At 41.6% G+C, this 26,613-nt stretch overlaps 1 protein-coding gene across 1 annotated transcript in view; it reads right to left on the bottom strand.

Annotated features, from left to right (window-relative positions):
- Positions 1-5,235: 5,235 nt before the first annotated feature.
- Positions 5,236-26,613, bottom strand: part of LOC126413166 (longitudinals lacking protein-like) — a 115,016-nt gene continuing 93,638 nt past the window's right edge. Inside the window, exon 3 of the mRNA XM_050083061.1 lies at positions 5,236-5,508. Coding sequence (XP_049939018.1) covers positions 5,236-5,508 — 273 coding nt within the window. The remainder of the gene's footprint in view (positions 5,509-26,613) is intronic.

The raw sequence follows: 26,613 nt of genomic DNA, 5'->3' as shown, positions 1-26,613 counted from the left end.
TGTTGGAAACCAAGAAGCGTACTTTAAGAGTTATGAGATATGAGTATATATGTGAATGTGATTACCACAATGCCAAAATAAATTTTTGGACACTGTTATTCATGAGATTTCGTTTCTATACACTTCTAACGTAAATTTTCAACCTGTGAAATTTTTTATTCTGTATCAAACTGTCATTGTAGCTGAAATTGCTGTCATAAAAGTGTATGTGATCTTGACACTACGCTGCGCTGGGCTTCGCGCTAACCGCTTTGAAATATACCCACTGGTGTGTGGACTTTCAACTTTCCTCGTGCCGCTTCAGCAACTTTGAAGCTAGCCGCACTCCCACAAGTGCTTGCATAGCTCCAGAAAAAAGAGGCTGTTGGCCTCGCTATTGACATTTCTTTGCAGAACACACCACAAACATGACACATTATTACTTGGAAACCTATGAGTACACTTTGGAGCGCATACTTTGTGCTACTTACTGAAATGCTTATGAAGTGATGATAAATATTTTTATGTCTACACACCTGATTATGACATGTGTCTTTCTACGAGAATATAGAGAATTTTTACTGACTTATGAAATGCCATATGGCTGCTGAATGGTGTTTTTATGCTTTGCTTTGTGTATATTTGTTTATTTTATTTGATATTTGGTTTCTAACTACGCTGTAGCAATGGATTTATAAAGTAGAATTCAATACATATGCTAATGTAAACACTTTCTGTCTACAGATCCGTTAAATAATAATTTTATGATCCATATTCTTAAGAAAAGGGGGCACTTGGAAAGAAAAATAATAATAAGAAGGAGAAGTGACTTGTAAATGGAATTGCATATATAATTTTCTTTTCAAGGACTTGATAATTTTTTGGTAGAATAAGTTGTTGTGGTGCATCATCACTCTAGTGTTAAGATGTGACATAGAAATTAAGATGTGAATAGACATTTCCCTTATCTGCATTGTATTCTTTACTGCAATATTTTTTTCTGCTTGTGCTTTCTCATATTTAGGTATAAGTTATTGCATTTGCTGCTGCTATTTGTCCAGCAGTGTCCTACTGAATTTTACTTTGTATTACTCTGATAAGCCTGTTTTGCTGCTGATTTTTTTTGTTTGCTGCATATTGCCTTATATTAGTTGCAAAGTTGTATTTGCTTTGTTAAGTTAGGAAAAATATAGGAGGTCCATTTAAAAAAAAAACATGAGTTTGTGTTAAAAAACACATATGCTTTCGTTTTAGAATGTTTCCAAATATGTACATTCATGGGCCCCAGCCCTACATTGATACCGGTGAAAGTCGTTTTCCAATAGCTGTTATTGTTCCAGAGATATTTTGGGTGGACAAGATAGCTGGGACACCCTGTATATATATATATAATGTGAAAGGTTATATCACTGTGTTAATGCTTACACGTGTGTTGATAATTCAGCAAGGGACTGGTTAACAACGTTGCTGGTTCTAAGGATATTGCAAAAAGTTTGTGAGTGCACAAGTAGTGGTTTATGGACTTGCTATATTGTCCTCAAGACTCTTCAATTGCGATTGTGCACCCGCACAGTCACCAATATTCTTCAAGACTTCGACTGACTCTGCTGTGGGTTTGCTCTGTTGTGGCCCATTACCAGTCTTCATGTCAAGAGACAGCACTGTGTTTCCGTTGGGAGGATAACTCTACCTCTTCAAGACGTCATGGAGATCCTCTAATTCCGTGCGCATTTTCTTTTATTGCTTAGACTTTGTGCATAAAACTGTCATAGACTACTCTTCTGATGAATGATTAGGACTGTCATTAGGGACTGAGAGGACAATTTTTGCTTTTGACCAACAGTATGTTACTAATCTTGTACATATGATATATTTGATATTTTTAATATGAGAAAACGGCCAACACAGTCGCGTCCTGCAGAAATTCAAATGGGAAGTTCGCAGCCAACCTCCATACAATCCGGACCTCTCTCCCTGTGATTACGCCATTTTTTATCATCTTAAAAAGGCTGTGAGAGGCAAACGATTCAACTCGAACGACGACGTCCAGTTGTGTGAGGAACTGGTTAACTTCGCAGCCCTGGGAATTTTATGAGACAGTCATTCACCGCCTCGTGTCACAGTGGGATGAGTGTCCCAACAACCAGGGCCAATACTTCTAACATACATGTACTGGTTTGTGTAATTATGCCTCTGGCTCATTTCTTTTTGAACGCCCCTTATATACCATAAAAATGTCAGCCATTTCACGCGCATAGCCATCTTGGAGTCGCGGCTCGGTGTTGATACTCAAAATCCATGTTTTACGGGTTTTGTCAGGAAACGCGCATGCAATAAATAGTACCTCCGTCGCTCCGTAAGGCGCACCACAGACCACCAATAATGAAAAAAAGAGCCAACCGATTGGCTCCATTTGCGTAGGCTGGAGGAAATATGTACTATTCCGTTTTTGACTCTGTACTTTAAGATAGTTGCAGTAAGACCATCCTTCTGTTGGGTATATGAGTGTTCCATAGGCCGAAGGCTATCCGAAGCACTTCACATTACCTTGCTATTACCAATAGAACCGAGGTAACTGCCCCGAAAAATCCCGGTTTTAGTCTCGGCGTTCTCGAACATGGGTAGCACGTGCTGTCGCATTCTTACCAATATTGATTTGGTAATAACCATTACTGTTGTTGTTGTTGTGGTTGTTGTTGTCTTTAGTGCGAAGACTGGTTTGATGCACTCTCCATGCTGCTGTATCCTGTGCAAGCATCCTCATCTCTGAATAACTGCTGCGATCTACATTCTTCTGAATCTGCTTACTGTCTTCATCTCTTGGTCTCCCGCTACAGCTTTTTGACCCTCTCCCCAAGCTTCCCACTATTACTGATATGCTGATCCCTTGATGCCTTGGAACGTGTCCAGCCAACCGATCCCTTCGTCTCGTCAGGTTGTGCCACAGGTTTCTCTTCTCCCCAATTTTTTTTAGTGCCTCCTCATTAGTTATATGAGCTACTTATCTAGTTTTCAGCATTCTTCTGTGCAACCCCATTTCAAAAGCCTCTATTCTTTTCTTGTCTAAACTGTTCAACGTCCATGTTTCGCTTCCATATAGGACAACACTCCATACGCTTTGAAGAAATACTTCCTGACCCCTAAATTTAAGTTCGATGTTAACAAATTTCTCTTCTTCAGAAACACTTTTCTTGTCATTGCCAGCCTTCGTTTTATATCCTCCGTACTTCGACAATCATCAGTTATTTTGCAGTCCAAATAGCAAAACTCATAGACTACATTCCATTATCCTCGTTTCGGTTTTATTGTTGTTCATCTAATATCCTCATTAAAAGACACTGTCAATTCCGTTCAGCTGCTCTTCCAAGTCCTTTTCTGTCTCTGACAGAACTACGACGTCATCGACAAAACTCAAAGTTTTCATTTATTGTCCGTGGATTAATTCCTATTCCCAATTTTTCTTTTGTTTCCTTTACTTCTGGCTCAATACACAGATTGAATAACATAGGGGATAGGTTACAATAATGTTTCACTCTCTTGTAAAGCACTACTTCCCATTCGTGCTACTTGGTTTCTATAAATATTGTAAACTGCCTTTCGCTCCCTTTATTTTACCCCTGCTATCTTTAGATAGTGAAAGAGTATTCGAGTCAACGTTGTCAGAAGCTTTATTTATCAGAGATAAGAAAAATAAATTTTAGCTGTAAGTATAGGGGATACCATAAATTCCAGAAAATGTATAATAGGGTGTTTTGCTTAGAGTAATGGTTCTTAGATCACTAATAAGTGTTGCTTATCATGAAAGTTTTATCTACAAGCCATTTTGCCCCATTATACTGCCTTCTGACGCATGCAGTGGTGATTCCTGAGGATACACATTACAGAAAACTTGTAAAAACGCCAGGAAATTACAGTTTATCTCATGCAACTATTCAGGCATGGAAACAGCAATTAAGTACACGTATAAGATTTTAGAATCATCATTTTGACAGGGTTGTGTGCTTTAAAGGCTGAATTAATAACGTAACACTTGACAGACATAGTACAAGAGTATCCATGAGAAAAATTCTTGGACTGGGGCTCCGTTGAGGTTTAAGCCACGTACTGTGCACACATCGAACTGAATATTCACTAGTGCGTCTTAATTAAATACTTTTGAACATGTGAAAATAATTCAGATCATTCAAATACTTCGAGAATGAGATTTTCACTCTGCAGCAGAATGTGCGCTGACATGAAACTTCCTGGCAGATTAAAACTGTGTACCGGACCGAGACTCGAACTCGGGTCCTTTGCTTTTCGCCGGCAAGTGCTCTACCATCTGAGCTGCCCAACCACGACTCACGCCCCATCCTCACAGCTTTAATTCTGCCAGTACCTCGTCTCCTACCTTCCAAACTTTACAGAAGCTCTCCTGCGAACCTTGCAGAACTAGTACTCCTGAAAGAAAGGAAATTGCGGAGACTTTGCCTAGCCACTGCCTGGGGGATGTTTCCTGAATGAGATTTTCACTCTGCAGCGGAGTGTGCGCTGATATGAAACTTCTTGGCAGATTAAAACTGTGTGCCGGACCGAGACTCGAACTCGGGACCTTTGCCTTTCGCGGGCAAGTGCTCTACCTTCTGAGCCACCCAAGCACGACTCACGCCCCATCCTCACAGCCTTTCCCGCGAAAGGCAAAGGTCCCGAGTTCGAGTCTCGGTCCGGCACACAGTTTTAATCTGCCAGGAAGTTTCATTCAGATACTGTTCAGCATAGCGAAGGTGCCTGATGTGGAGCTACACTGATTTCATTTTGATACCCACTAAAAAAATTACGTTGTGATTGTCGAGATTTAGTACAGTGGTGATATTGGCTAGAGTAGGAAGAGGAAGGAGAAACGGGAGGAGGAAAGATTTGGGAGGTACGACTCGTTAAGTGATAAATGGTGATTGTGTGTTTAATATATAAGGGGTACATGACGTGATAGGTAACTATGGCTCTGACCTTGAATTTTTTGTTTTCCGCCATCATTAGTGACGGCAGCGCAGTGGCAGAACCTCAAACTAGCGGCAGAGGCTTGAATTATGGATCAAAGTCGTCATAAAAGTAGTACTCCTGTAACTTTTACCTCACATGGAATCACCATGTGGCTGACGTTTCCCGAATGACGACGAGTTTTGCGGTGCAACATTTCCTAAACTGTAGAAATCCAGATCTGTTCTAGAATAAGGATAGTAAAAATGAAGGAGATTGGAAGAATCCTGGACTGGAGTGTCAAACCTGCTTTTCGGTTGTGGAGCTCCTCACGAGTTGTCCTTCGGCAGGGTCAGCTTCTGTGTCGGCCAGGGCGGCGCAGATGCGCAGTGCGGTCGATTGCAGCATGCGTACGCCAAGTATTCTGGCGCACTCGAGAAAGCGCGGCAGCTCGCCCGCCGAGACGCGCACCTCGCCCCTGTAGATGAGGTCGAGCAGGTGGCCCAGCTCGACGCCGTGCACCACCACCATCACGGGGTCCACGCTGCTGCGCGGCTGCTCCAGCAGCACGCGCTGCAACCACCGTCAACTGTTACCTACGTCATGCGTTATGTGGGGCAGAATCACTAGGTTAGAACGGAACATGTTCGTTTGGATAAAAGTAATCTCGTCGTCTGACATCTCCAAGCTGTGTATATTGACAATATGGATAATTTGAAGGAGATTACTTCCAACAGTCTGTAACGCCGGAAATGCATATCCTTCTATCTATTATACTAAAAAAATTTTTCCTTATTTTGTTACCTGAAGATATGACATTTCTGTGTCTTTATATATTGTAATTGTTTTACTATTTGTATATACACTCCTGGAAATTGAAATAAGAACACCGTGAATTCATTGTCCCAGGAAGGGGAAACTTTATTGACACATTCCTGGGGTCAGATACATCACATGATCACACTGACAGAACCACAGGCACATAGACACAGGCAACAGAGCATGCACAATGTCGGCACTAGTACAGTGTATATCCACCTTTCGCAGCAATGCAGGCTGCTATTCTCCCATGGAGACGATCGTAGAGATGCTGGATGTAGTCCTGTGGAACGGCTTGCCATGCCATTTCCACCTGACGCCTCAGTTGGACCAGCGTTCGTGCTGGACGTGCAGACCGCGTGAGACGACGCTTCATCCAGTCCCAAACATGCTCAATGGGGGACAGATCCGGAGATCTTGCTGGCCAGGGTAGTTGACTTACACCTTCTAAAGCACTTGGGTCTCACGGGATACATGCGGATGTGCATTGTCCTGTTGGAACAGCAAGTTCCCTAGCCGGTCTAGGAATGGTAGAACGATGGGTTCGATGACGGTTTGGATGTACCGTGCACTATTCAGTGTCCTCTCGACGATCACCAGTGGTGTACGGCCAGTGTAGGAGATCGCTCCCCACACCATGATGCCGGGTGTTGGCCCTGTGTGCCTCGGTCGTATGCAGTCCTGATTGTGGCGCTCACCTGCACGGCGCCAAACACCCATACGACCATCATTGGCACCAAGGCAGAAGCGATTCTCATCGCTGAAGACGACACGTCTCCATTCGTCCCTCCATTCACGCCTGTCGCGACACCACTGGAGGCGGGCTGCACGATGTTGGGGCGTGAGCGGAAGACGGCCTAACAGTGTGCGGGACCGTAGCCCAGCTTCATGGAGACGGTTGCGAATGGTCCTCGCCGATACCCCAGGAGCAACAGTGTCCCTAATTTGCTGGGAAGTGGCGGTGCGGTCCCCTACGGCACTGCGTAGGATCCTACGGTCTTGGCGTGCATCCGTGCGTCGCTGCGGTCCGGTCTCAGGTCGACGGGCACGTGCACCTTCCGCCGACCACTGGCGACAACATCGATGTACTGTGGAGACCTCACGCCCCACGTGTTGAGCAATTCGGCGGTACGTCCACCCGGCCTCCCGCATGCCCACTATACGCCCTCGCTCAAAGTCCGTCAACTGCACATACGGTTCACGTCCACGCTGTCGCGGCATGCTACCAGTGTTAAAGACTGCGATGGAGCTCCGTATGCCACGGCAAACTGGCTGACACTGACGGCGGCGGTGCACAAATGCTGCGCAGCTAGCGCCATTCGACGGCCAACACCGCGGTTCCTGGTGTGTCCGCTGTGCCGTGCATGTGATCATTGCTTGTACAGCCCTCTCGCAGTGTCCGGAGCAAGTATGGTGGGTCTGACACACCGGTGTCAATGTGTTCTTTTTTCCATTTCCAGGAGTGTGTATATATATATATATATATATATATATATATATATATATATATATATGTCGATGTATAATTGGTTTGTTTTGTAAATACTATTTGTATTTTTACGCTGGGTCTTGCCTAGGGAAAACTATGCTATCGAACGATTACATCGATAGGTCGTGTGGAGAACCAAAATGTTTAGGATCTTTGGTAGTGTAAACTCTGCCGCGTGGAGCGCGGGCAGAGCGGAGTCTGGCTGGAGTAGGGGCGGTGGAGCAGCTGTGTTGAGTGACGCTCCTGCGTGTCGCCGCGCTTTCGGGGTTTGGCAGCATGTAATTGCGCTCGACTTGCTATGGTAGTTTCTGGCACAGTGTCACGGACGGGAAACATTAGCTGGCACACATCAAGAGCCCGTTTCGCCTGGTGACCGTGTCGAGAAGAAGGCGCGCCAACATCCAGCTTCTGCAACAGCTACGGCTGACAATAAGTGATTGTCGCCACCTCCTCGAACAACGGTTTCAAACCTTCAATCAACCAACAAGCAAGACTGAAAGCACGTAAAGTTTTAGAACTGTATGGCAGACCTCAGCTTTTCAAACCCTTCTATTTGCATCATAAAATTACAGCAACTTAGCATGAACCTTTGTTGCTCATTGTCCCAATTGCATTACCAAGCAGGGTCCCTTCCTTTTCCAAAATGAACCCGTGTGTAGTTGAAATTCAAACGCCAGCATTAAAATAATATCATTCCGTTTCACTGCTTTAATTTCAAAGTTCAGTTAAAGTATTCATACCTGGCTACAATATTTAGATTACACAAGCACAAATTAAGAGTGCGAATTTTGTTACCGTATTTTAGCTTACCTGTGACTGCAGTTCAGCTTGGTACGTACGAAATTTTATTATTGTTAATTGTTCAGAATCATTTAATTCAAGTTCAAAGTTAAATCTATTTTTCTAAATTGTGTAGATTCAAGTTTTTTTTTAAATGATTGTTGAAGTAGCCCAAGACTAACCTTATTTTATTGAATTTCGTAGTGCTTCAGAAAAAAAGTTCACTATTAATTTCAGTCACTAAATTAATTTTCAATTTTCCGGTTTTATTAATTCTTTTGCTAAATTAAGTCAGAGTGTAGCGAAATTTATTACTTCTGACAAACATTCAGTTTTCACACAACATGTGTCAACCTTAAGTTGCCACGCTTTTAGTGCTAATTATAAGTGCAATAATCTTTCTCTTTCAGTTATTATAGTAGTTGCCCATAGGACTGGCGACCGTAATTTCCCCTAAATCTAAAATATCTAATTAACGCCAGTTAATTGTTAACGTAACGACCGCACATTTACTTTATTTATTAACTTTACCGTTTTTCAAAACTAATTTCCACCAGTTTCTTTTGCATTTTTCCTTTCATTTAGATATAACCCTTTCCTCCCTCTTTACCGACAGATTAACTTCGGTGACGATTGCTTTTCCCAAATTTCCATTAGGTACACGCGGTTTAATTTTTACTGTCATTAAGGTCGATAATTGAAGGGGATGATATAAGTCCATTAAGTGCTCTAATATTCGATAGAGTAGGAATATACAGGGTGGTTCATTGATAGTGACCGGGCCAAATACCTCACGAAATAAGCATCAAACGAAAAAACTACAAAGAACGAAATTCGTCTAACTTGAAGGGGGAAACCAGGTGGCGCTATGGTTGTCCCGCTAGATGGCGCTGCCATAGGTCAAACGGATATCAACTGCGTTTTTTTAAAATAGGAACCCCCATTTTTTTATTAGATATTCGTGTAGTACGTAAAGAAATATTAATGTTTTAGTTGAACCACTTTTTTCGATTTCTGATAGATGGTGCTGTAATAATCACAAACGTATAAGTACGCGGTATCATGTAACATTCCTCCAGTGCGGACGGTATTTGCTTCGTGATACATTACCCGTGTTAAAATGGACAGTTTACCAACTGCGGAAAAGGTCGATATCGTATTGATGTATGGCTATTGTGCTGGCCGGAGTGGTCTAGTGGTTCTGGTGCTACTGTCTGGAACCGCGCGACTGCTACGGTCGCAGGTTCGAATCCTGCCTAGGGCATGGATGTGTGTGATGTCCTTAGGTTAGTTAGGTTTAAGTAGTTCTAAGTTCTAGGGGACTGATGACTCAGAAGTTAAGTCCCATAGTGCTCAGAGCCATTTGAACCATATGGCTATTGCGATCAAAATGCCCAACGGGCGTGTGCTATGTATGCTCCTCGGTATCTTGGACGACATCATCCAAGTGCCCGGACCGTTTGCCGGACAGTTACGTTATTTAAGGAAACAGGAAGTGTTCAGCCACATGTGAAACGTCAACCACGACCTGCAACAATGCCCAAGTAGGTGTTTTAGTTGCTGTCGCGGCTAATCCGCACATGAATAGCAGACAAATCGCGCGAGAATCGGGAATCTCAAAAACGTTCACAGGATCTGACGTCCCCGGATTTCTTTCTGTGGAGAAAGTTGAAGGATATTTGCTATCGTGATTACCGACAACACCTGACAACATGCGTCAGCGCATTGTCAATGCATGTGCGAACATTACGGAAGGCGAACTACTCGCTGTTGAGAGGAATGTCGTTACACGTATTGCCAAATGCATTGAGGTACAGTACTTTTGAGCATTTATTGCATTAATGTGGTATTTACAGGTAATCACGCTGTAACAGCATGCATTCTCAGAAATGATAAGTTCACAAAGGTACATGTATCCAATTCGAACAACCGAAATACGTACTTACGTTCTGTATTTTAATTTAAAAAACCTACCTGTTACCAACTGTTCGCCTAAAATTGTGAGCCATATGTTTGTGACTATTACAGCGCCATCTATCACAAAGTGAAAAAAGTGGTCCAACTAAAACATTCATACTTCTTTACGTACTACACGAATATGTAATAAAAATGGGGGTTCCTATTTAAAAAAAAAAAAAAAACGCAGTTGATATCCGTTTGACCTATGGCAGCGCCATCTAGCGGGCCAACCATAGCGCCATCTGGTTTCCCCCTTCAAGCTAGACAAGTTTCGTTCTTTGTAGTTTTTTTTTCGTTTGACACTTATTTCGTGAGACATTTGGCCCGGTCACGATCAATGGACCACCCTGTATTGTCCGGTCGAATATATCTAGACACCAAAATGTGGACATTAATATGTGGCGTGTGTACCCTTCGAATTCATGAAGGCTTGAACTCTATGAGACTTCTGATTGTCTGCCGAATAATGGCAGACCATTCTTACTCAGGAACCAAACCCAGAATGTGTAGTTACGTTCATCTACATCTACCTGGCTATTCTGCAAATAACACGTATGTGCCTGGCAGAGGGTTCGTCGAACCGTCTTCACAGTACTTCTGTTATTCCACTCTCGAACAGTGTGAGGAAAACTAAACACATGTATTTCTCCGCACGAGGTCTTATTTCTCTTATTGTATTAGAATGCCCGTCAACAAAATATTTCAGCATTCGAAGGGGAAAGTTGGTGATCGAAATTTCAGGAGAAGATCCCGCTGAAATCAGAAACGCCTTTGTTTTAGTGACGTACACTAAAAATCCTGTATCTTGTCCCTAACATTATCTCCCCTATTTCGCGATAGTACAAAACGTGCTGCCCTTCTTTGAAGTTTCTCGCTCTACTCCATTAATACTAACTAGTAACAATCCCACACCGCGCAGCAATACACCAAAAGAGGGCGGACAAGCGTAGTATGGGCAGTCTCTTTAAGTAGATATGTTGCATCTTCGAAGTGTTCTGCCAATAAGACGCACTCTTTGGTCCGCTTGCCCTACAACATTTTCTGAGTGTTCTTTCTAACTGTTCGTAATTGTAACGCTTATGTATTTAGTTGAATTTAGGACCATTCGATTTTATTTACTGTACAACAAATTTTAACGAATTCTTTATAGCACTCATGTGGATGACGTCGAACTTTCATTATTTGGGTCAGCTATTTCCGCACCATACAGATATTTATCTAAATTGTTTTGTGGTTGGTTTTGATCTTCTGTTGAGTTTACGAGACAGTAAACGACAGCATCATCTGCAAACAAAGATGTCCGTTCAAATTGTCGTTTACACAAATAAGGAACAACAGAGGGCTTGTAACACTACCTTGGGCAACGCCAGAAATCACTTTTGTTTTACTCGATGACTTTCCGAAAGTTACTGCGAACTGTGACCTCTCCGAGAGTCGCATAACTGAGACGTTAATCTATAAGCACGCAATTTGAATTCAATCTGCTTGTGAGGTATGGTGCCAAAAGCCTTCTGGAAATCTAGTAATAAGCAATCAATTTGAAAACCTTTGTTGGCAGTACTCAATGCTTCCTGTGGTAAAGAGCTAGTTGTGTTTCTCATGAACGATGTTTTCTAAATTCGTGTTGACCATGTGTCAATAGGCCGATCTCTTCGAACTTATTGTTGATGTTCGAACATAATACATGTTTCAAAATCCTACTGCCTATCGACGTTAATGATATGGGCATTACATGTATAAGCAAATCGAAGTTCTTACTCATCTCAAATGTATTCCGTTTAGTCAAGGTCGGGACTCTGGGCAAGCTAGTACAGTTACGGAATGGTATTGTAGACAAACTACTGCCTTATAAAGGGTGACTATAACATATTATACTGCCGTGCTGGTACGAACGCTCATCGTCCCCGAACTGTCCCTCTGTTGCACACTGTGCACAATGCTGCAGAATGTGTACATATCCTTCCTCATTTAGCGATTCCTTCAGCTCAATGAATGGACGACATCGTGACCACGAGAACAGAAACATTCTGTAACTGCATGTCCTCCAAACCTCATTGCTGGACTACATCTGATGGCAGGTAACGTTCTCCAGGCACCGACCAACCCTAATCCCGGCATCGGATTGCCACAGAGAACAGCGTGTTTCATCACTCCAAATCACGCCTTCGTAGTCAGCCTCTGTCGAGTGGCGTCGCTCTTTAGATCACCTCCAGTGGCGTTTTGCACTGGATCCAGAAATGTGTGGCTCATGAGGAAATGCTCAATCATTGTAGCCAACTTTTTTTTATTCCGTACGCACAATAATTGTGGTAGCTTTATTGCTGGTAGCTCTATGAAACCGAAGAGTGATTCCTTCGCTGATCTCATGCGATTTTTTACAAGCATCCTCTGCAATGCTCGATGGTCCCTATCCGTCAGTACGTATCGTTTACTTGTTCTTGCTTTAGCTGTGATTGTGCCTTCCCGTTTCTTCTTTACAGTCACATCAGCAGTACTCGACTTGGGCTGCTTTAGATGGGTTGAGGTGTGTCTCCCTCCCCCCCCCCCCCCACCCCGCCTTGGATTTTTTCCCCATGTCATATCCTACGACTAGCCTCTTTCGAAGTCAATAACAACACCTGACTGACCCATTCTGCTCTTACCGCTTGTCTACTGACACCCAGGTTCCTTTTCTACTGGCGGGGCCACCTCTCTCTCTAGATATTGTGATCAGTTCGTCAGTACATATGGGTGTCCGGATGCTTTTGGTCTGAAAGAATATCTATGGAGTTAGTGTTCAGATACGTATAATTTCTGTTGTCAACATACTTTATCTACCAGGTATCGTGATTTATAAACGGCGCAAATTCACTTCATTTTCGCTTCTGAGGTATTTCAACTTGTATACTTAGCAGCAGCAATTAGTCATCACTACTATAACAAATAAGTAAAATATATTTTCGAAATTTATTCGCTGTATGTGAACTCCTGGATATCGCGTGTATTAATTATAAATCTACTACCCAACAGTGACATAGAAATTTGAGCCGGACTAGGACTCCAACAAGAATTTCCTCCTTATTGCGAAAAGGTCGCCTCAGCCACTTTAGCTATGCGAAAACTCTCATGGACCTATCCAGACTGTAATAGGTCAAACTGTCTACACACCTATATAATAGGCTGCTAAACTGATCAGTTAATGCTCGTAATATGATTTGGATTTCTGCAATAGGGAGATCGAGACAACCAGAAATCGAGACTAAATGTAGTTACTGTCGTGTGCCCGACTGGGTCTGATTACTAGGCAAGTCGGGGGCGCAAGAAATAATTATAAGTATATTGACTTCACCTACAGTGTTCCTTTGATCACTGTTCCTCAATATAATTCAATAGCACCTCGCCATAAATGTACCACAATGGTTCTACAGTTACATCTATAGCTTGCAAGCCACGTTAAATGGTGTGGCGGAGAGTACTTCGTGTACCACTGTCACCTCCCCACCTTCCTGTTCCAGTTGCTAGTGTTTCACGGGAAGAAAGGTTGCTGGTAACCCTCAGTGTGGGCTTGAATCCCTCCAATATTATCTTCATAGTCTATTCGCAAGATATAAGTTCGTGGATGCAATTTATTGGTTGACTCTTCTAGGAACGTACATTCTCAGAATGTGGAACACCTGTGTTGCAGCACCTGCCTGAGGAGCTGACTGAGCGTCTCCATAACGCTTCCAAACTTACTAAATGAACCTGTAACGATACGTGCTGCTCGTCATTTGATCTTCTGTGTATCCCTACTAATTCTACCAGGTATTAATCCCAGACTGGCGCGCAATATTCAAATGTCGAACGAGTCTTTTGTAAGCTACTTCCTTTGTTGATGGACTTCATTCCTGAGGATCCTTCCAAGCAACCTCAGTCTGGAATCTTCATTACCCAAGATTAATTTTAAGTGGCCGTTCCACGTCAGATCACTCGAGATACATACAGGGTGACAATTATTGAACTGTACGAAATAAAATCGTCATAACATCTGAACAGTTTGCGTTAGGACGTTCAAACTACACGGCTGGCCGCGGGACATGATGGGAATTAGTATGTGCTGTATGGTTTGGTTTAGCGACGAAGCACACTTTCCTTTGGATGGGTTCGTCAATAAGCAAAATTGGCGCATTTTGGGGACTAAGAATCCGCATTTCGCGATCGAGAAACCTCTCCACCCTCAATGGTTGTCTGTGTGGTGTGCGGTGTCCAGCCACCGAATAATCGGTGCGATATTCCTTGATGGCACGGTGACTACCGAACGGTCCGTGAATGTTTTGGAAGATGATTTTACCCCCATTATTGAAGGTGGCCTTGATTTCTACAAGATAAGGTTCTTGCGAGATGGAGCTCGACCCCATCGAGGCAGGAGTGTGCCTGATGTTTTCGACGGGGAACTTTGGGCACCGTATTCTGGCTCTGGTGCTCCCAGAGGCCACTGGCATGGGCCTCGATTGGTCTTCTCCGGATTTGTAAACATGCGACTCCTTTTTGTGTTGCTATATTAAAGAGAAGGTGTACATCAATAACCCCGAAACCATTTATGAGCTGAAAACAGCTATTCAGGAGGTCATCAACAGCATCGATGTTCTGACACGTCAGCGGCTCATGCAGAATTTTGCTATTCGTCTGCGACTCGTCATCGCCAATGATGGTAGGCGTATTGAACCTGTCATAACCTAAATCCGAATATTTGTAGAGACGTTTACATTTTAAATAAAGTGTGTCCACGCCGTAGTTTGTAGCTAATTTACGTTTTTTTTTCTCATAATTCAATAATTGTCACACCTAACTTCTACATACGGCGGAGGTTCGGGTCCTCCCTCGGTCATGGGTGTGTGTGTTTGTCCTTTAGGATAATTTAGGTTAAGTTGTGTGCAAGCTTAGGGAATGATAACCTTAGCAGATAAGTGCCATCAGATTTCACACACAATTTTTTTCTTCTATATACTTTAAGGAAGTAACTGCTTCTAGTAACTGTTCTGCTATTGTCTGACCGTCGAGTAAAGGCTAAATCGGTCGGTTTATTGGAAGTATACGACATTTGTTTATTCTGAGAGTCATTTGCCACTCCCTGTACCAAACGTCAATCCTTTGCAGGTCTTGCTGCCTATCGCTACAATTTTCTAAATTTCTAACGTTGCGACCTCTCCGTATACAAACGCACCATCCGCGAAAAGCCTCATTGAACTTCCGTATTTATCTACTTCGTCATTGATTCAAATTTTGAAAGATAAGTGTCCTTTAACATACCCTTGGGGTACGTCCGATGTAGACTGTCCGTCCGCCTCTGCAGCTGGGAACTCATTTTCGCTTCGCGCCTTGGGCGAGTGGGTTGATTTAGATCTGTCTCTACTATATCACCACGTGTGTTCCTTGTTGTCCTTTCAGTCTCACGTGAGTTCTTATGCGCGTGGAACTGTGTCGTCTGGTGTCTGGTGTTTGTGCAGCCCTTCCTGACGTGGTAGACAGGATTAAAGACAGTACATATCAGGTGGGTACTGTACAGTTCGATTTGAGGTCATATATGGTTCCTGTTAAATTTATTGACCCGCTTCAGGTTGGCAGGATACTGTTACGTCACCGTTATCCGCTCCGCTCTACTCATCGTGGTGGTTCCACTGCTTGGTACTTTTGGCGAATGCAGAAGTTTCAGTTGTCTGGATTGTTTGGCGGCAGTAAAAGCCGCTTTCAGACAGACTTTTCCGACTTTCTCCCACGGACCCTGTAACTGAGCCACACCTGTTAATTTATTGTAAAAGTGGACCTTTGAGGAATAATTTCTCCCGCTGGTGACGCGTAGGGACATCACGCCGTCACAGCCACGGTGCTAGCCCCGGTCACGAAAACGAGCGTCGCAGACACGGATGCAGTTGAGGAGCCCTTTACCTTGGCCTGCTTTTCGGACAGCCCTCCATTGAAGGACCGTCTTCTTCGCCCTCAGACGCCATGATGCTACTGCACCACATCAATAGGTTACTGGTAACTCGCTTGGCGATTCTCCCGTCATCGAGGCCGCCCAGGCCAAGCCACCTGCCAAGGCATCTGTTTCAGCATCCCATTTGCCTCCCGCAGCTCTGTCGGATACCTCTCCCAAAGCACTTTTGCTTCTTCTGTCGCGGCCTCCGTGTCACAACTTCCTGATACACATAACTTGATTGACTCTGAATGCCAGGAGGACCTCGTCTTTACTAAAAAAATATCCTTACGTGGTGTCTGTCGACGAGTGGGGTGCAGATGTCTCTCCCGGTCCGTCACAAGAGGACTTTCTGTATGACCCCCACAAAACTGCATGAGGTAGTGGCAGTTCCGAGGAGCCGCAGTAATAAAACGTATTCAGCCTGAGAGAGTCGTACCACCGAAGAGGGAAAAACAGCTTGAAGATGGGGGGAAAAGTTCACATTACTTCTCCCTCCGTTTCGTCTCTTGATTCTGTCATGGATACAGGTACAGAGCTCCGTCACATGATGGTTTTGTAATGTTGTAGTTTTTGTTCCACTTCAATTGTGTATGCAAGCATGTACTTTTCTCACATTGAATATTAACAGAAGTGGTTCTGAACTCCGGCCTCCCTCGTTGCGAGAGATGAGACATGAGTCTGGTGCATACGTTATTTTTTGACAGGAAGTATGACAGGACCAGTTTTCAATTTCTAGGTTCTCGGCCATTTTGTATATGGTCTCCGAAGTTTCTACGGTCACTGCCTTGTTTTATAGGGAAGGAATTCCGTTGTAAGATTACATAGAACATAGAACTTATTCCAGAAGTCTACAACACATCGACGCCTAGTGATACGTGCGTTCGACTACCCTGATTGAAAGTGGGAGCTGCCTGTGCCTTTCTCCAATCATCATTAATGCTTCGCCCCGCTAGAGACCACGGCACACTGCTGCTAAAAAAGGGGCAAGATCTTTCTCGCACATTGTGTAGAATCGAACTGGTATTCCGTTACGTCCAGTAGTCTTTCCTGGTTATCGTTACTAGTTCTATTGTTCCATTTCTATCTCATCTATTCACACGGCTGAGCTTCGCGTGTTGGAGGAAGGCCGTCTCTTACAAGTTAATTAACCGGGTTCAAACTTTGCTTTCACGTCCATAGTGCAGATATCTGCATGCATCCAAGACTGTGTCCGTATATTTCCCGATAACATGCATTATCGCAAAATACGCGCGACGTATGGTCATTCTGTACCATATATACAAGAACAGTGAAGAGGTGCTACCGATTAGTTCAAATTGTCGACATTTGACTGACGAAGAATCAGACAATACACTCTGTATTTAGTATGGAATATCCTTTAAATTATAATTCAGTACACGTGTGTGACGTACAGAAGTAAACCAATGTAGTATAATATAGATCTTCATCACTGTTAAAATGTAAAGGTTTACATTATATGTGCTTAATATAGTCATAGCGTGAATATTACCTGTCCACTATATACTCTTACTGCCCAGGATTATTAAAATTTGACTCTCTCATCCAGCCTCCTACCGCACTCCCTCTTTTTCCTTAAGATCTTCTCTTCTCATTCATTTTATGTTTACGTAAATTTTATTAATTTTCACTACTTTCGATCTTAAATTGTAATTATGTTGGCAAACATTATCAGAATTCCCTGTGAGGGCAGTTCGTTGACATCAAAATTGCAGGCAGAAAACTGGAGCTTAATGTATCGACCATCATAATACTCGTATGTAGTTCCGTTCTTACCCACCTGACGAACTATATGGTAATAGCACAATGTTATGACAATGAAATTTTCTCCACATGGTTTTCGTTTAAGTTTACAACTAGTAAAATGTAATAGAAATGATGATATAACAGCAATCGTCAATACTAGGATGCCATTTATCATGTACGTCGTAATTGCGAGGTGATTGGCATTATATAATCGGTTGCTGCACAAATTCGTAGCGTTTTTATTTTGCATCTTGGTATTCCGGTGGCTATGGGTTTATTTATCGGTTGCCACTATTTTATTTGTAGCTCTCTGTTGCTACCGGATATCCTAACGTGCCACACGCACACACACACACTCTCTCTCCTCTCATACGAATTTTCTATCGCAAGAAATTTTTGTAAGTTACTAGATGCCAGTCACTACTTGGATGCACATGTTTTCCGCTGGAATAACCTATAAGACAACACGAGGAACAGTACCAAGCGTAAAATCTTATTAAGATAAAGTCCACAAGTGACAAAATCATGGCTGTTATGTTCCCTTGTATAACACCTCTCCCGTTTCATGCAACCATAATCTTGCTACCAGTGAAGTTATAAAGTTATAGCCGTGCAGGGAGCTCTGGATGGAAGATGGTGGGTTAGGCCATAAATTTAAAATACTTTCTCATATATCTTTGATTTCTGACGAACAATCTACGCGCAATTCAGTTAAATCTGGAGAAAATTAATTTCAAGTAATTAGAATAAATATCAATAGCAGGTTAATCTGAAGTAAAATCAACATTTAACATGGATTTCAGACACTAATTTCAAGTTTTACTTTTATCATTTTTTACATTCTCCTGGAATAAACAGACTGATCCAATTCAGTTACGGAAGTAGCCCAACCTACAAGCCCCAATTACTACAACATAAGAGTGCAGCGTTACAAACATGTAATATAAATAATTACCAAATGGGGCCACATACAGATTATACATATACTTAGTGCTAGTGACAAAGAAATTTGCATTGAAAACCATCACAAGCTTGAAGCTACACCCGCACTCGATGTACAAACCTGATGCTCACGTACACAGATTAACAAGCAGTACTCAGTACATTGCGGACATGTAAAGTTCTCTGAATATTAAAAGGTACATATCGAAATGATTCAAGTCAAAATTTGTGCGAAAAACAATCGCAGCACTTGGCCCACAACCATTACAGAAAATTCATTAGCTTCTAAAGAAGTACAATTAGGAACAGCTTACATAAAAATCACAGGATTACTCCCAGCGTGTCAGACACATGTGAAAACATGTTAATGAGGTGCAAAACACGTTAACGGCCTCTAGTATCATCACACTCAGAATTTCAATTTATCTGACTTGGTGGCACGTAGTGTTACGGACCACACCATTTCCACGTAACATAACATTTACTTCAGTTTATTTTTAACGCCATCTCCAAAACTCGACCAGTAGCATTACAAGAAAACTTTCTTTGGCAAGTCAACTACAACTAGTTAATGTTTAATAATACACAGGCTCACCAGTTTCAACAGAAGTCCAATGTGTCATTGAGATTTGTATGATGCGGTTTGAGTCTCAAATGTTAGTAAATTTTTGTCTACTGGCCATGGCCATGCAGTGCACACACAGGGAATGATTACTGCCAAACGGCATTTCACATCACTGTAGCCAATAATTCTACTCATGTGAACTCTGAATAAATCGCCCCATGTCCCTTGCAGCATAAACACTAATTGAAGCCATCCAAAGCAGTGTCTACTACTTAAAAGATGAGAGAAAATAACAACCACCACGAGTACACGATGAGAGATAGCTCGACATTAAATTTACTTCTCCAGTTCCTCTTGTGCCCAATGCTGGTCGCTGCAGACTGAGTAGCAATGTTTCTAATGCACTTGCAATTTATCAATACGAGCCATTCCATGCCCCACATCACTTAAATACTAGAACAATAACATCATAGAATTCTCCCTTCTCACCAGTGTTGACAGCATGTCTTACACCAGCTGGTTACTGATAATGTAGCTTCCCCTGGCTGGCTAGAAATGACCTGCGTCTGCAGAAATAAGAAAAAAATTAATCTGAATGGCTGGATTGCTATTTGAACTGCTGTCCACCTGAATGTGAGTCCAGTATGCTAGACACTGCATCACAGTACTCAGTCGGCAGCTACAGAGATGGACTGAAGAAAGTCAGCCCCTCGAAAAGATAGTAAGACCTTCAAGAAGAAGATAAACCAAAGTGAAGAAGGTGAAGCCATTAAAACTAAAGAAATCAATGTATTCTAAAAAGCAGATGATGGAGATATTGGAGGTGAAGAAGAAATAAATGGTTATGATGAGGAAGACGGTGAAGAAGCAGAACAAGAAGAAGACCATGATTGTGATGAAGAAAATGATGATGACGGTAACGAAGGTCAAGGAGGTGACGAAGAGGATGATTACGGTAAGGAAGATTTTCTTCACGAGTCAAAGCTGGTCTTCAACGAACCACCAGAAAATATTCGACTATGTCCACTGGAATGATCCGACTAAATTGGAAGAGCGATTAGTACTGCGCCTATCTTTGAAAGTAGTAGGCAGTGCTTCACAAATGAAATCTGAGAAGCATCGATTATTGCTTGAAGTTTGTAATGGTTTTCAAAATAAAGTGGAAGTCTCAACGGCTGAAGGGGAAGTTGTGTGTGAGCACTTCCTGTCAGTTGAAGGACATCCAAAAAAGATGCATTTCACAAAACAGATTGATTTCGGAGTAGTTCATGTAATTATAGCATGCAATTTCGTATGTCGAACTGCATGCTTTAGATCTTGGTAAAAGATGGTCTGGGATCATATTTAATTTCAAAGGAGGAATTAACATATAGGCACAATTATAATGTTGATACCACTTGCTGGTCATCACAGGAGAAGGAAGCTTAGCTGACGTCTGTGTGTTCATACTGTATACCGTCTGCCCATGAAACACACTTCAGTGTCATTTTGATTTTGTTTAAGTAGATATATCTGCCAAAACATACTTAGCTGATAGAATTGTCAAAAAGTATTGAAGGTGATAAAATTCATGTGTGTCCACGGTGTAATAGGTGAAGAAGACAAATGATTTGAATAGCAACTCAGTGTTAACTACGATTTGATGGATGTGTGAAAATATGAAAAAAATGTAATAAAATTCAAGTGTATAGTATTATTGTTCATTTTACTCTTCCCATCCTGCTTTGTAATATATTATTTGATTTATCCCACACTCAGGTGACTATTACTTACCGAGGAACACAGAGAATGTGAGGGAGGGGAGGTGGAGAGAGTTAAAATGTGACTTAATATGTATGTAATTCTTTCTATTTATTTCTTTATTTATTCCTTCTTTCTTTCTTTATTTTTTGTTGCTCATGATGCAGTACAGTGAACAGGCTGAATTTTATATGCTTACGTATTTCGGTAAATAGTTCAGACATGCTAATACACTAATTTTTACGCTTTGTGTGTCTGTGTGTGTGTGTGTGTGTGTATGTGTGATAAATAGCACAAGTTTATACAACTCAGGTCAAGAAATTTAAATGACTTTTTGATGTGGAACACTTCGTTATGACTAATGCATTTGAATACGCCTGGTCACATAATTATTAGCCTGTTAAATTTCAGTGAAAAATAAACTGTCCTTTCATTTGCTGTATTATTTTCATGAACGCTAAAAGATTTTAATTTTAGTGCAAGCAGCATCTTGCATTTTTAAAATTATCCAACAGAGCCTTCTTCCATTTATTAAACTCCATCTTGCTACTACCGCGCATATTTTGAAATTTCCTGCCCATCACCATCTTGCAGGCTTTTAAATTTCCAGTCCGCCGACTTCATGACGACATTATCCTTTCAAGGAGGTCCTTGATGACATAATTGCCCCTGGCATGTAGACCACCTGCATTGTTCCTCTAGAGTAATAGTCATGTGAGACTGCACCTGAACCTACATAGCACTCTTGCTATACATGTACCGGTCTACCGTGTCAACTGTAATGACTATTATCAAACGAAAAATGGGAGAAATAATAATAAATGACGTGTGACTAGGGCCTTCCGTGGGGTAGACCGTTCGCCGGGTGCAAGTCTCTCGATTTGACGCCACTTCGGCGACGTGTGCTTCCGTGGGGATGAAATGATGATGATTGGAACAACACAACACGCAGTCCCTGAGCGGAGAAAATCTCCGTCCCAGCCGGGAATCGAACCCGAGCCCTTAGGATTGACATTTTGTCGCGCTGACCACTCAGCTACCGGGGGCGGACATGGGAGAAATGAAAAATGTGGTGTTTTCAGTCACAGCTGGATACAACATCTAAATTACATCTGAGGTACTCTAGACACCAGCCATTGTATCACAGAGGTTTAGAGCCCAGTCTATGTCCTGATTGCACATGCCATGTTTCAGCATAAAATAACTGATATGTTCGTTCACCTGAAGTGTAGCCCAAGTAAAATACCTGGCGCAATAACTTGTCTGTCATGGTCCTCAAGCAACGACAGTTATTTGTTTGTAGACTCCCACTCAAACGACGAGGAGGAAACAACCCAAAAACATATCCAAGTCGTTTTCTGCTTCACGCCATGGCGTTTAGACCACGTCAGTAATTTGCATAACAACTACTTCTGAAATTCAGGCGTAGCATACTGCACAATAATTCAGATCTTTACTGCTTCGCTTTGTATTTGATACGTGGTGTAATACTCATTTCAGCTGCAGCAGTGTTTAATATCATTAAGATTTAACAAATACTAATAAGTTGTGCAATTATACGATGAAGAAGCTTAGGTAATACGTAGGTGTTCGAATAAATTCACTGTATTATTTGATTTATCTCATCTCATAAACCGCTCCATTACTTATGAATAAATATTATTGTACTCAGGTTCTCAAGATTACTCTTCTCGTCTTAAATCGTCGGAGTTAGATATTTCCCGCGTTTATATGCTAGCAAAACATTCTCAAAAATCTGTATTCACGTCCTACTACTGTGATTTAGGTTTACTTCAGTTATCCTAGAACAGCTTTGGAAAAAGTTGGATTTTATCGCTCAACACGACCATGGCTACTTTCCTCGATATTCTCGCACAACTAAGATAGTGAAATCTCCTCTAACGAACTCGAATTAGGCAGGAATTCTAACTTGGCTTCCTGTATGGATAGAAGACTGATTTTTGTCTACAACATTGCAAGTAATTCTCGGTAACTTACGGTGAGGCCTCTATTTTAAGAAGTGGAAGTATTATCTGTATGCAATAGTATCATGTCATCACCAAATTAGATGTCTGGACGAAAACCAGGAATCGCTTACGTCTGTTGAAGTTATTAACTTAAAATTTAATATCGCTTTGACAGGACACGAGTCTCACTAGATGGCTTTGCAGATACGAACCCAGATACGGAACTATCCATTCCTTCATGGGCTTGCTCCTACTGAGAAATGACTATACCGAAGCTGCCAAGTAACACGACACATTTCATGCAGTATGTCAATGAAGCTCTTCGTCGCCGACGTGCCAAATACTTCATTATCCTACTGTCGAATTAATTATCAGTATATAGCTAACTTACATAAGTTGACTTACACGAAATTTAGTCACGAATATCTATGTTTGGTGCATTTTTTGAATTGTTGGAACAGTGTGACGGAAATCTGAAAGATTATAATTCTTTCTGCATATTCAGTGTTTACTCCATCAAGATCGGAACTGTACTAGAAAAGATATAACAAGCTGTAAAGGACTCGATGTTGACAGGCAGTAGTGTGGGATAACGTATGCATGGAACTACTTATCCTAACGACATCACACACATCCATGCCCGAGGCAGGATTCGAACCTGCGACCGTAGTGGTCTCGCGGTTCCAGACTGCAGCGCCTAGAACCGCACGCCCACTCCAGCCGGCTGAGCGGTATTGCTCGGCCAATAGGAAAAGAGCTCAGCCAGTGCTGAGAAGCGTGGTAGGTGCTTGAATTCGTAGCGAAACATCGTTTCTGCTCTGTTGCGTGGTGTGCTCTGTGTAGAGCTGTGGCTGTGACTCCTTTGATGTACGTAGAGGCAGATCTCAGTTGGTGGGTACAACATGGATCTGTATGTGAAATCTTACAATGAGAACCACGTCCAGCATTCTGTGGTTACAAGTGACAATTCGTAATGTACCACAGACGCATGGCGATGTATGGTGTGCGTGTGTGTGTGTGTGTGTGTGTGTGTGTGTGTGTGTGTGTGTGTGTGTGTACGTGTGTATGTGTGTACGTGTGTATGTGTGTGTGTGTGTGTGTGTGTGTGTGTGTGTGTGTGTATGTGTGTGTGTGTGCGCGCGCGCGCATAGCATACCAAGATTTTTGTGGTTTTTTTTGGGGGGGGGGGGGGAGGGGTGTACAGCGTAGATGAATGGATGTTGTGTTGTTGAATATATGCGTTCTGGCACCTAAAATTTAGAAATTAAACACTGTTTTACCAAGTTATATACTTATTTAATATTTACTATTAAAAAGTCTCGATCACGATTTATTTATCAAGGTGACCGGTTTCGACCACTACTGTGGTCATCTTCAGACCTACAAGTTGTATACAAAGCTTTAATTAGAAGGCTACATACATTAAAGAAGATGCATAAAGTTATAAAGCTATAAAACAATGAATTACCATTGAGTAGCAACCTCTTTCTCTTGGAGAATCACTGAATCACTACTGGAGAAACCAGTGCACGTCTTACTATATATAATGGAGGCTCTACCCTCTTCTGACTGCATGATGTCATTACTAACCAATGAGTTATAAGTCGAATTACAATTTAAAATTTCTTAGTTAAAAGAACATTGTCAAGAATTAAAAATAAATATACACTAAACGTAGCTTATTAAACAGCTACTGTCAATTAAGAAGCGTTAAAAATATTTAAATATGTAGGGAAAATGGACCGGTTTTGCAGTACATGGGTTGCCCTTTCAAGGCCTGTTAGTGAACCATTTGGAACCACTGGTTGCCATGGTGAAGTTGGACGCCGTTGCAAAGATGCGGCAGCGGGCTTCTTTCCACTGCAGTTGTTGTAAAGTCGATAGTCGAAGTAGTGGTTGCCATGGTGAGGACAAACGCCAGTGCAAAGATGTGGCAGCAGGCTTCTTTCCAACGAAGTTGTTGCGAAAGTTGAATGGCGAAGACTGTCGCGTCAGACAATGTATTATTGAGCAGCAACATGTCTTTATTGAAACGATTTTCAATGAGTAAGCTGCAATAATCTGTAGCTGACATGTATACTACATGCTGCACAAATACGATATGAAGTAGTTGTCTGTATATATGAAATATTGTCTATGAAGTTAGTATGTAGATTACATGTGACAATTTTTAAAGACATTGCTATTCCTCAAGTTATATGCCAGTCTTATAAGCAAATAAAAATAATGAAAAAGGAAGGAATTAAAAATTATGAAATTATGAGCCATAGTGTCAAAAACAAAAGGATGTGAATTAGCAATATGCAGTCTAAAAGCATATAAGCAAAAATTCTAAAACAGATAGTCAGTCATAAAATAATGTTTGGTGGAATAAAATTACAATGTAAAGATAAAATATTTCCTAAAAGTCTTAATAAATTTTTAAAAAAATTTTATAAAACAACTGTAGCTTATTTAGACTGCCCAAGTTATGGCCTTAAGCCTCGCAATCCCAAGAAGGGATAGGGGGTTTTGTGTCTACCTTTTGAAGGTAACGTAATTAAATGAGGGATTTCTATATATAAAAAATTGGAAATAAAAATTTGTTTTTAATGAAATAACTACAAGATTCCATACGTGTCTTAATTTTTCAAATAAACTTAACCCACAAATTTAAGTCACATTAGTGGATTGGACTTTTCACAGTGAATGATATAATCAGAATGTTCAGGTTCCAGACTCTACTTACACATCAATTACTTTTTAAAAAGTATGTAGCCCTCCCACCCCCCTCCCTCACTTTTGTGGTATACAAAACTGCAAGAGCGCTGGTATTTCTAAGAGTGCACTAAAAGATATTTTCAAATTACAAATCCTACTTCCACAGCAGTACGCGTTTAAAAAGTCACTTGTTCATATAAGTTAACAACAATTAAGAAATTTCGTTTCTTTTAGAGTTTATTAGTGAGAACATAATGTACTCTTGCGTTCCCTTGGTAATACGCGTTAGAAAAATATGTCGATATTGCAAGGGTTAAGGCCCTCCCTTACGACTGACCCATACAAACTCATACCAAAGATGTTACAAAAACATTCACAACAGTAACAGTACTATTAATATTAATTGGCATTTTAGTAATAATTGCAGTAAACGGAATTAAGAATACGTTATCACATTTGAAGGCAAGTTTAGTAGTACCAAAAGTGGGAGGGATAAAGGAAGAGGAGAGGATTGAAATGACAGTGGCAGTGGCATTATGAACGATCAGAACTATAATAAAGAACGCTGCTGACAGGCAGGAGTGAAGAATTGTGGGGATGGGAGACTGACGAGATTAAACTGCAGACAGATGGCTGTTGTAATTAAAGATAGGTAATTAGCTTTCTATACCAAAGTTTAGAAGTTTAATTTCTACGATATTTTGAGTAATATTCTCCCAAAGCCAGGCTCCTGATATAGAAAACTATTTAAAGAACACGAGAGGGTTATGTGACGGTGTTTAAAGGATTTTTCTCTGTGGAGAACAAGTATTTCTTCTGTGCTGATCAGATGGTAGTGTAATGACTGAAGAAAAATTAAGGAGTGCAATGTATGAGAAGACGATAACGCAAACATAGAATACGATAGTTTCTAGGTTTATCGACAAGTAACCATAATTTTTCTTTGGCCACAGTGATACTATCGATGTAGCCAAAGTCACCAATGGACTGGCATTGTATTTCTTTACGTATTGCAAGG

The sequence above is a fragment of the Schistocerca serialis genome, chromosome 7, assembly GCF_023864345.2.
Source record: "Schistocerca serialis cubense isolate TAMUIC-IGC-003099 chromosome 7, iqSchSeri2.2, whole genome shotgun sequence".
In the NCBI taxonomy this organism is placed as follows: domain Eukaryota; kingdom Metazoa; phylum Arthropoda; class Insecta; order Orthoptera; family Acrididae; genus Schistocerca; species Schistocerca serialis.
The sequence above is the reverse complement of the archived record's forward strand: the minus strand, read 5'-3'. Positions and strand labels throughout refer to the sequence as shown.